Source organism: Hakea prostrata, chromosome 3 (genome assembly GCF_041222555.1).
Source record: "Hakea prostrata isolate BN-2017 chromosome 3, UWA_Hpros_2, whole genome shotgun sequence".
Lineage (NCBI taxonomy): Eukaryota > Viridiplantae > Streptophyta > Magnoliopsida > Proteales > Proteaceae > Hakea > Hakea prostrata.
In genome coordinates, this window is record NC_142602.1 from 41,240,890 (window position 1) to 41,252,792 (window position 11,903).

An 11,903-nucleotide genomic window follows, 5' to 3' on the forward strand; every position below is an offset into this window, starting at 1 on the left:
CCTCGTTATTTGCTATGCGGTCATTGGCTGCCTCGCTCTTGGATGTGCGTTACACCTAGGAGGCAATGAGGTCGTATCCCGTGGGTCTTTGCTGCTTCTGGCATCCCTTCATCTGGCATCTCTGTGAAGTCGTGGCTCCTAATCGCGGCCCTATTGGGCGCGCCCCCGTTGTCTTCCTGTCCCCACATGATGGGGGCGTACTATTGAACATAACCCTAACAACTGTTTCAGAACCTGGATGATTTATTTAGATTTCTCTAACATTTCCGCTGGTTTGTCCTTTATGGATGTGTGAGAAATATCAGTTCTTGTTACTTTAAATGGATGCATGTCCGGTTGCATGTTAGAGGGATGAATCAGCAGATCTACAACTTTCCCTCCCTCCTTTCTTTGTGGCTCCCCTCGTCGGCAGAAATTTGCACAAGTTCATACGTTGTTGCGAACTCGCTCTGGGCTTTCGTGGCGTTTGCGTTTGATAGAATCAGGGTCCTGTTGTATTTACAAAATCAGCCTTTTAATGTAAACTATTATATTTACAATTAAACCCAATACTTTTAATTGAAACCGTTCGATCGTATATTGTATACGTGGGGAAATCCGGACCGCCGGCTGCTGCCAGCGCGGCGGCCGCTCCCTGCCCCCACTGTTTCCAGTAGCGGATCCAAGTTGGAAATGGCAATAAATGAAGGCTTTTCTAGCAGTGAACCTAACCATCATAAGGTTTAACATGTTCAACTCAGTAAATGCGAATCCGGAAAGAGCTTAAGAAAAGGGTTTCAGCATCATCACAAAACTTTTATCAACATTATAGGAAAACATATCGGACATAACACTGTTCTCAATAAAACAGAACAGGAAGATTGAAACAGCCCACCTCCCCCTTAAAGGATAAAAAAACATGGAGAGTTGGATTTTACAAAATTTTCTTTTCTATCCAGACACAGTAGAGAGGGATCCCCCGGACACGCTAATACAGTCCGGTCCACCTCTCTGAAACAAAATAAATAAATGACACCCCTACAAACACATTTCTGTAGCAAGGGAAATCATAAATAAATTATGCCAAAAATTAAAATGGGAAATTGATGATGCTTAACAATTCTGGCGACGGTATGATGATACAATTAAGAAACCACACTTGTGATCATTTGCGAGTCTTTGTTCCTCCAGAGGGCCTCTTATCCTCATTTCCAGGGGTAAACCTTGGTAGCGTCAACAGTGTGTTCACCCTTGAGACGCCTTCCAGAGCCGACCACTCCTCTATCCCCATCAGACTTGTGAATTCATCTGGGGCTTCTTCCTCGTCTTCCTCTGGTTGTATCTCAGGGCTCGCTGGTACTGTTGACCAATTAGGCCCATCAGAACTTTGAGGCTGTTGTTTCACATGACTGCTCTCATATTGGTGAAAAGCAGCTGACTGTTCTTTGTCTTTCCTGAGGCTGGAGTTGTTAGAGTTGGTGTCAAGGAAGAGGCAGACTACAGCACAGTCATCAATCTTCGAGGTTGGGTATTTGTACTTCCATGCACGGACTGCAGACTCGACCAAATCGCGAGCTGCTGTGGAACGTGCTGGCGCTGATGCCACTATTTCTACAACTTCTTTGTTTGATAACACATCCCAGACCTGCCAAAAGTCCAGGCAGAATACAAATTAAGAGAAGGAAAGACTGGCTAACAATCTGCCTGATGAAAAAAGCGGAGATTAGTAAAAGACCCAATCCTATTAGAATGGAAGTCCCTTCAAGATTTCAAGTCCACTTCATGCAACAGATTATTGAACTGAACAACACCCAACAATGAAAGGCACGCAGGTACAAGAGGAATATACAATTTAAATATTTGACCTTACCCCCATGGCAGGAGGAGAGAAAAGGGGGGGGGGGGGAGCAACCGAATCATATCAGAAAAGCATGAGCCAGAAGTACCAGTACCAGCTCTCACCCTTTCTGCACATTTTCACAATATCATGACAACCATATCCTACCACTGATTAAACAGTAACAGACTCTTGTACCAAAGAACCACTTATCTATGAATAAACCTGGCTGGAAGCTCCAATGGTGGAGCCCAAGATGTTCCCAAGTTCCCTTTTTCTTTTTCTCACAACTTTTTTCCCTAAAGTGCAAGGTAGATGAGTGGACCCGCGAGCTTAGAAACTACAGTGCCTATCTTTTTAATATCTATTATTTTTTATATTTATTTTGGTATTGTCTATTACTGAGAAGAGGCTTAGCCAGCTAAAAAAGATGAAAATCTCAAGACCTTAGAGAGTAGGCAGGTCCACATCCAGCCACTGCAGTCTTTTAATACCTATCAGGCATCGCACTAAAAGTTTAAAAAACAATTCATCAGTAAAAATGGATCAATTACGTGAATGAAGAGAAAAAGATAGTTGATGAGCTTCAAGCCCACTATGCTCATAGCAGTTCCTGAAAACTAAAACCACAGTGCATATTTTGTGAACACGAAAATTGCCATACACATGAAAGTAACAAAAAGAATAAAAAATTAGTATTCCAAGTTATGTTCCAAAACATTAGCTTTAAACATCATGTTATTTGAGGGTCTTGGGAAGATCAGATTGAATAAAAATTTCATACGTCACAAAAAAAGGGGGAGGGGGGAGGGTTGGCAGAAGAAATCCATGTTCCAACTCTCTTACCCCATCTGTTGCCAACACTACAAATTCATCCTTCTCAGTGAGGCGACGGTAAGATACTTCTGGTACAGAGATCAATCCAAAATCCTTGAGGCAGAAATCTCCAAAAGCCCGGGCCATAGCCAGGCCAGGGGAGTCATTGTTTGGCAGCCACACACGAGCAACTTCAGGCTCATCTTTAAGGGCAAAAACCCTCCCTCGGCATTGCCTGATCCTCTCAGCTTCAACTGTAAAGCAGAAAAAGAAGATGGAAAGAAGTAAACAACTTAGTTTACATCAGGATCATAGATATTCTCTTCTATTTCATTCTAATCACACCTTAAATCAGCTTCATGGTCAGTTGATATTGATAATCGATATATAAAGATGCCGCACATGAAAACAAACATCTTAAGCATACCTGTTGACAGTCTTATTCCTACCATGATCAAAACTTATCAGTTCCATTTTTCGGTTATCATTGTTATTATTATTATTATTATTTTTTGGGTAGGATGATGATGATTCACATAATTTTTACATGAAAATGCCAAATATTAATTTCTTTGAGAGTACATCTATGAGCAAAATTGGCCAATGAAATGTGTTAATGGAAATATAGCCACAGCAGTACAGATATAAATTAGATTTACAGGTTTTTTTTCTTCTTTTTGGATGAATAAAAAGGTTATGGAGTTTTCTCATTCACTAAATTGCTCCCTGGCCCAAATTTACAATTTTGGTTTGCAATATTAGACTTCGTACAGTTCTAAATTCACATCTATATAACAGATTGGCATTCAAGCTGAGCATATTGTTCTGATATCACTTCGATGTAAATGTCCAGTTCATCAACAGAACTTGAACAGCTTTATCACATAGAAAAGCTTAAGCTAGTTTCTTTGTTTTGAAGAATACTGAATACAAGAGCAGCTAATGAACAGAAACAGAGCCCAGAGTATGTACATATCAAACTTTACGTGCATCATACTATGATGCAATATTCATAAGATAACTCAGCTGGGAGTTTGTTCACTTCTTAAATTTCATCACTAGACCATAGTTGTCAAGGCGTCGCCTAGGCGTCGCTTAATCGTCGCCTCGGCGTCTGGGCTCCTTTGGAGCGCTTCAAATTGGCGTCGCCTTATTTTTAGGCAATAAGGTGTCCGCTTTTTTTTCTTTCTTTTTTAAATCACGAGAAAGATGCCTAATCGAAGGCATATATTAAAATACTTATTAGATTCCGATTGTAAAGTATCTATTGTTTGAACCTATATGCATATGTATAATGACGCTACATGTGATCAAATGTTAAAATAAAAATAAAAACAAACAAAATTGAAAGAGAATAAGTTCTTGACTCAAGTCTCACACTCTCACTCTCACTCTAATCCCTAATCTCTTTCTCTCTTCCTCTCTTCTTCTCTTCCATTCCTGCAGCGACACTCCGGCAAGCAGTGGCCAGTGACAAGCAACTTCTTCTCTTCCTTTCTTCTTGCGACTTTTTATTTAGGACCTATTATGTGTGGTTTGTAGTATGTTGGATGACTTGAGGTAGTCTGATATTAGTTTTTTTATTATATAAGATATGATAGATTTAGAGTGAATGAGATGTACACTAAAAATTTCACTTAAAACGCCTCAACCGCCTCAAAAGCGCCTCGGAGGGCGCCTCGTCGACTCATCACCTCAATTAGCCTAAACCGCCTTGCATCGCCTCGTCGCCGTGACAACTATGCACTAGACATATCTACCACCTGCTTTAGCAAATTCTATGTATCTACCACCTGCTTTATGTATATCTCCCTGCTACATCTTTTGAATTGATATTCATGCTCTTCGGAAGAGCCCAGAGTATGTACAGACCAAACTTTACCTGCATCATACTATTATGCATTATTAATAAGATAACTCAGCTGGGAGTTTGTTCACTTCTTATTTTCCATCACTAGATGTATCTACCACCTGCTTTAGCAAATTCTATGTGGGAGTCTACTTACAGCAATACCACAAATCTCTGCTATATTGTTGAACCTCATTCACATTAGATCACTCTCTACAATCATTCAACTAAGAAAAATTTTCTTCTGATGTAGACAAATGAGAATGTGTGACTTAATCTTGAAGAATTATTAACTGGTTTTATTTTCATTACAAAAAGGAGCAAGGAGCACTTTGGAGCTGTTAAAAACAGCAATTCAATGGCATTTGCATAAAAAAGGAATATACCTGGAAGATTTGGTTTGAGGTCCACAGTCAACTGAACAGCCATAAGGGTGTCATCTTTATCCCTCGTACCCAGTACAGCTCTTGAATCTCCAACATTTCCAATAATAAGATTCTGACCCTAAACAACATGAACAAGAATCACGGCCTATAAAAAACATCACGTATAAGCAGGGCCCAATAAATTAAAATTAATCAAGCAAATAATTCAATACCTGCTTGACCAGGGTGACTGCAGTTGTCCCACTACAGAAACAATCAATGTTGGGGTGCAACTTTAATTCTTTATCCATAACTTTGAAAGCCTTCAGAAATGACTCCTTCAGTTTAAAATAGATCTCCGGATGCTTCTCTTTCTCTTCATTGTCTATAGATCCTCTCAGTTCCTCCTCAACACACATGAAGGAAGTCTCTTCAGAACTCATGCTCACCATGGCACTGGTGCTCAGTTCTCTGGATCCTTCTTCACTGCCGATATTTACTTCCCAGTGGGCACTTAGCTTCAAGGGAAGAGAATCTCTTACTCTTTTTGCAACCATATGGCCATAGGGACCATGGCCATCAAAAACACCACAGAAAACAGTGTCTGTTCTTGAACCAAAATTCTGTAAATCAACTCAGAACCTTTCAGATAATATGAATTTTTTTCATTTTCAAAAGAAGAGGGTATTGATATCAACCGTAAACTAAAACTTGTGCAGTGAACATCCCAATAAGCAATGGTTTATAAAAGACAAAGAGATTATTCTAAACAATGTTCAGAATAGAAATATCAACTCCTTAACCCATTAATAATTCCATACACATACAAGAAGAGGAATTAACTTGAATTGGCATTAGTATTGATATCAGTTACATAGTGGTGGGAGAAGAGTCTAGATCGGGGCAAAGGACTATGCTCCCCTCACACCCCTCCACCACACATTTAGGAGGGGCGCCCACCACCTCTGAGTACTAACAAGGTGGACTAGAGGTAGGTCACGCCTCCTAAATATGTGGTTAAAACGTGTGAAGGGAAGCACAATGGGTGGAGATCCCAACTCAAACCTACAACTTGGAAGAGAAAATTTCTAGTTCTCACAAAGAGTTAATCATAATTGGACTAATAATTACAACTAAATAGCATAAGCCTTAACAAAAGCACTATGAGGACGTCCAACCAGACAATTCCAAGTGCAGTACCGAGAGGGGTAAAAGCAAAGACATCTGATGTAAGACCCCAATAAGGTAAGTAAAAGGTGCACAAACTCTGCATAAAATTCTATAACTGAACTGATTCATACACAATATATGGTCATCTTGTGTGGGCATGGAGGTGTGGGAAAGACAATTGGATTCAAGAACGGAAGAAAATAGTCATTCTCATCCATTAGGAAAAGAATATCACGGTACAAAATTGAATACAAGTACACAGTAAGATCAGAACTGTGTAATGAAGAGTTCACCAAAAATAGAAGAAAAAATTTATCCAGGACTGAGATTTGAAGATAAGCAGAGCAAATTGGCAGGGTTACCAACAGAAGAACAAATAATCTAAAAGCTAGCAACGCACCAAGTAAGAGCAGATATGTCCTAAGAGGTTAGATCCCCACAAATTTAAGAACGCAAAATTGAATCTTCAAAAACAAATTCTAACATGTGAAGAAATGTTAAAGAGAATAATACCTCCCAAACAAGCATGGCGTCCTGATTGGTCCCTTTCTTGCCTTGTTGGGTAAATAGAGAAGCAATCTCACTAGCCCCGTTCAAGAACATCCTCCCGGTTATCCTACGAAGCTGCTCATCTCTCTTATAGTCAAATGAAGAAATCGGATGCCTCCTCCTTCCGTTCTTCCTCTTTGATTCCGACGTTGGCGACCCAGGGAGGCCACTTCTCCCGTCCGCCGATAAGCAGGACCCCATTTTCAGGGCCCTGATGATGTCCAGTAGGCACTCCAGCACAGCGAAACAATCACAACACTTGGTTTCAGCCTGAGGATCCGTCGGAAACAAAACTAAAGCCCCAACTTTTTGCTTCTTATTGAAGCCAATCTAAGCAACCAAACCCTTAAACTCTGGAATTGAAGCACTAAACTTCAAATGAGTTTAATCAAACGAAATCTCAGCGTTCTAATGCTTTCGTTATCTGTTTGCCTTTTCTTTCCTAAATCGTAAATCAAAAGAGAAAAGAAAAAATTGAAAATGATTTCTTTCTAAAAGCAAGATCTATATATAATTATTAAAAAGAAAAAATTAAAAATAAAAAAAGCACGCTTCTGATTTGCCGCGAAAACACTTGGCCTTCTCTGTTCTTGCCTTTCTCGACCAATTCAACAACTCCGAATCTGAAATTGATACCCTAATATACGTACGAAGTGAAGAAATTCCTTAAACGCTTCTGATCCCTTTCTATACACAGTGGATTCCGATACCAAATGGATAAGAAATTCATGGGTATCACGACCAGCTTACCGTGGATAAGCAAATCCAAAATTAACCAAAACTTTGGATAACCAGTTCGAAATAGAAAGAACGGAAAGACGAATTTAGTTGACACAAACGCATCAACAGCGAGAAGGATAATAAGATCACAAGAACCCCTCCATTGTGGAGGAATCAAAGGGAGAACAAAAATGGACTCCGAATAAGAACTCGACCTGAGAGATGCGATTGCACGAGCATATCGATCTTTGGATCTCCTGCAAAGAGGAAGACTAAATTTAAGAGAAGAAAACTAGGAATCTAGAAAGAGAGAGAGAGAGAGAGAGAGATAATAAGAAGAACATATGACAAGACCTTGGCTTTCAAGTTTCTGGATAGAGATTCCAATACCAATTTCATGGTTTGTGTCTTTACAATGTTTTCTCACTCCTTTTCTTTCTCTTCTCTCCTTAGGTTTCTATGTTTTCCCTTTATTTTCTATTTTAAATCAACGAAGGCGAGCTAAGTATTAAAGTTAGTCAAGCAATAGGATTGGTTCTTTTTTACCCAAAAAAATGTATTGATCAATTTTCTATTTTTATTAAAAAATAAAATCAAATTAATACTACGTCAGAATATTATCATTTTTCGGTAAATAAAAAAATATTATGTCATTCACTGTCAAGTTTGTACGCCCAAAATGTAATTTAGAGCTTTATAGGCATAGGTACTCTCACTGAGAGCTAAATTAAGGCTTTTAAAAAAAAAAAAAAAACAATTTTCATTCTTTATTATGCTTATTTTAAAAGAAATAAGTACAAGAATTTAATTGTTTGGTAAATTTTGTCTAAATAAATTATGAAATGAAAAATAAGTTTGATTTCAAAATAAAATATTGTTAGAAAGTGACAGTGAACAAGTAAAATAAAAGGAAAAAATATATTTTTTATAAAAGAATATGTATTGACTATTTTACCCTCATCTTAACTATAAAACTTTAGGTAAACTTGCATTTAAATGAAGATAATGAAATTCTTACCATAATCCATAATTCATGATAGACAAAAAGTCTATTATAGATTTTGGAGGTTTTTTTATTACTTTAAATAAAAATAAAACTGATAATAGATGCCAAACAATTTAAAATAATAAAAAATTCTCAAAATTGATAATGTTAATTGATTACCAAAAAGAGCAATAAATTATATCTTTTATTTTTAGTAAAATATAAATTATATGAATCCCAAAACAACTAACATCGTTTGGGATGTGTTAAGTTTGTTCGTAAAATAACTAAAATACCTCTTTTACCCAAGACTAAGATATCCCCTTCACCCAATCTAAGCCCCCCTAAGACTTAGGGCCCACATCGGTTCCTAATCCCCTTCCGGCTGTGTCAAATGTTTGGTTGAGGCATGTTGTTGAAGTGTCACCAAGTTTGATATACGAACTCTGAGGTCTCTTTGAATAGACAAGCATTTATGAATGAGTGATGAAGACTCTCTCGATTCGTTCATGAATATGCATGGAATCGCCCAAACACTAGAAACCACGCTAAAGCTTGATTGTCCTAGTACTTGTTGGCCTTTCAAATCTCCTCATGGTTGTCTTCTCTATTTGAAAATTCCAATCAAAATCTTTTATACCCATTCCCAATTATAGCCAATTTCCCTTCATTCCACAATCTTTCTTGTTGAGTTCCAAGAAGAAAATCAAACGTAATAGTTATTCTCATTGATGAGAAAGCATAAGAGAGTCTTTGTATGAAGTTTTGGGCATTTTGCACACCACAATGCTTGAAGAAATCAAGATAGCTTATAGAAAGCTTGTGTTCCATCCTGATGTTAACAAGGAGGTCTGTACATTCCTTTTCAATTTGCTTTCTCTCTTGGATTTTGATGCATCATATCAAAATTAATCTGTTTTGACTATAAATTTTTTTGATCATTGGTTTATGTGCAATTGGGTGTCCTGCGATCTGCTCTAGTATTCCTGTGAAAGAAACCAAACTTGTTCTCACTACAAGAAAATGGATTTTTGATGACGGTCTTCCCCAATAGTAATAAAAATCATTGTCAAAAATAGTATTTACCGACGATTTTTAAAAGTCGTCAGGGAAAATAGAAATATGGTGACACCTTTGTAAAGCATGGGAAAAGATAGATATTCACCGACGGTTTGAGAAAAGTGTCGGGGTTGTTGTGTTATTTCAGCGATAGTTTCTTGTAATTGTCGGGGAAAACGTTTTTCACTGACATTCAATCAAAAGTGTAGGGGAAGAAGATAAATATTCAGCATTGGTTTGAGAAGAGAATCGGGGCGTTCCGTATTTTGGACGACACTTTTGTGTAACTGTTAGGGTAAATTGTTTTCAGAGACACATTTGGCAACTTGACAAGGAAATGTAAGTAGTTTCGGTGACGGTTTAACGTCTCCCGGAAATGCTTGTTTTAACCCCAAATACTCAAAACTAGCATCACCCGAAAATGCTTGTTTTAACCCCAAGTACTCAAAACTATCACATCCCCCCAGTCGGTACCCTACCTGAATACCTGGAGGTGTGATCCACAGCCCCAAAGATCAAGTCTCAGACAATCATCATCCCAGTGAAATCCAGCCCAAACCTAGCCAGGACACTCTATCTGTTTTGGGTGAAAAAAGGTTTGTTTGATGTTTGACCTTGAAGTTGGACCTTGATAACAGTGTTGCTATCCTTGAAAGTCTTAGGAAGTCGTGTCAGACCTTTCCCTTAGGGTTGATCCAATGTCCTGAATGAAAGAAGTGGTCTCTGTGGGCCCTCTCAGTGGAGACATGGTATTTGACCCGAAACACATGGAGTTTGATGATGGTGCTCCATACTTGGAAGCATTGTCAATGTTTGATAAGAAACTGCACCTTGATGTTTAGGAGCTTGGTTGATGGACCTAAAACCCATTTGGACATGCTTTGAAGGTGCCCCTATGTGCTAGGAAGGTTGTTTGATGAGTTGGGAGAAGCCCATGTGAATTTGATGAAGTTTGGACCTTGATATCCCTAATTTTGGCCTTGCTGACATGCTTGGTCGATTGGGTGGTAGACTGGGTCAGTCGACCAACCAATCAACCAACAAGGTGTCAGAATCCAAGAAAATCTTCTGTTTAGGGTTTTTAGTGTTCTATTTAAGTAGACTTCGTGTCCCTTAGCCCCTTTTGTTTCTAAAACCGATTGTGAATGTGGGAAGCCTCTCTCAAAGCCTCTCCTTGGTGATTTTGAAGAACCCTAGCAAGATCTAAAGTTCCTCCTCTCTTGTTCATCTTCAAGGTTGGTATTCTACCTCTTTCTTCTCTAATCTCTTCTCTCTACTATTCTAGTTCTTTGTTTTGATTGTGGAGAAGGTGTTACACTACTGTAACTACCTATTCTTTGATCTCCTTGTGTCTTAGAGGGAACCCCCAATCACTCTATGCATTCCTTGAAGCCATATGGTGAATCTCCTTGATTTTCCTTGTTTCTAAATTGGTTTTGATAGCATGATTCTTTCTTATTGTAGTTTTTCCTTTCTAATCAGTATTAGACATTCTTATTCTTAGTTTTCATTGCTAATCTATTGTATTCAATGTATTTGAATGAATCTCCATTCATTCCATGGATGCTATGATCTTCATGCTTGAATTCTTAGCCATGATTATATAATATCTTCATGATCAATCCCTTAATTTGATTTCTCTATCATATTAGATTTGAATTCATGTTAGTATTCATCTCTAATCTATTGCTAATGATCCTCTTGAGTGAATCCTTAATCCTCCTTTGCAGCCATGGTTGTTTTCATTGAAAACCATGTTTTTTTTTTTTTTAATCAAAATAGAAAGTCATGTTTCCAAATTAGAAAGTCCTTGATTTTGATCATGAATGGTGTCTAATCCAAGCTAGATAGTCTTAGTATGTTTGTGTGGGGTTCCCCTTCGAATTTCGGATCAATTGGACTTCAAACGAAGAAGTTATGACCGATTTAGTGTTTGTTGTCGCATACTTTTCAGGTGGTCGATTGGACCAAGCTACCACCCAATCGACCAAGGCAGTCAGTAACTCCAATTTTGCTCTGTTTCGACTCCTATCTTTTGGATTTACTTCTTATGACCTATACATGTTTTGTCAAGCTTGTTTAGGTGGTTTTGGATTTGTTCTCTGATCTCTTATTTGAAGACTAAAAGTTCAGATTTCGAGGTGAGTGTTCCAACTCACAGTATGCCTATTTACATGTCTTATTGTAATATGACATGGATGATTGACCTAGCTACTGATGTTTTATTTTCTTTACATCATGATACTTCTGCAACTACAGTAGCGTATTCATATTGTTATTTACATATTGGAATTGATGATATAGTATTGTGAATGTGATTTGGACAATGATATGAATATGTATGTGAATGCTTAGGTTGTGGTTCACATCCCCCCAGCCGGTACCCTAACTGGCATACTTGGGTGTGTGATCCACAGCCCCGAAGATCAAGTATCAAGGAAATCATCCTCCCACGTATGCAATAATATAATCATGAACATATAAAACCAAGTATAATATTATAAACAAAAGATCAAATCAGGAAATGAATATCAGTATAATCAGAGTGCGGAAATGATACCAGATGTAAGAACA

General features: G+C 38.1%; 1 protein-coding gene across 2 annotated transcripts; it reads right to left on the reverse strand.

The window, feature by feature from the left end:
• Positions 1-700: 700 nt before the first annotated feature.
• LOC149022239 (putative protein phosphatase 2C 33) lies at positions 701-7,747 on the reverse strand. 2 transcript variants are annotated; one of them, XM_089150420.1, is made up of 6 exons: positions 7,640-7,746; positions 6,530-7,542; positions 5,080-5,469; positions 4,868-4,985; positions 2,663-2,886; positions 701-1,624 (listed from the first exon to the last, which is right to left on the reverse strand). In XM_089150420.1, exons 2-6 carry the CDS (start codon positions 6,764-6,766, stop codon positions 1,145-1,147), a joined length of 1,449 nt encoding a protein of 482 aa, XP_089006546.1. In that variant the 5' UTR covers positions 6,767-7,542; positions 7,640-7,746; the 3' UTR covers positions 701-1,144. The 2 variants fall into 2 exon arrangements, with proteins under 2 accessions (XP_089006546.1, XP_089006545.1); XM_089150419.1 differs by having other exon boundaries at positions 6,530-7,747.
• Positions 7,748-11,903: the final 4,156 nt, after the last annotated feature.

Bases quoted from the DNA above. Each gene is read 5' to 3' on its own strand.
- LOC149022239 (XM_089150419.1), bottom strand. From the start codon at position 6,766: ATGGGGTCCTGCTTATCGGCGGACGGGAGAAGTGGCCTCCCTGGGTCG. The intron at 4,986-5,079 runs GTATTGAATTAT...CATGTTGTTTAG, and splicing joins CAGTCACCCTGGTCAAGCAG to GGTCAGAATCTTATTATTGG. The intron at 1,625-2,662 runs GTAAGAGAGTTG...GACTTTTGGCAG, and splicing joins TAGTGTTGGCAACAGATGGG to GTCTGGGATGTGTTATCAAA.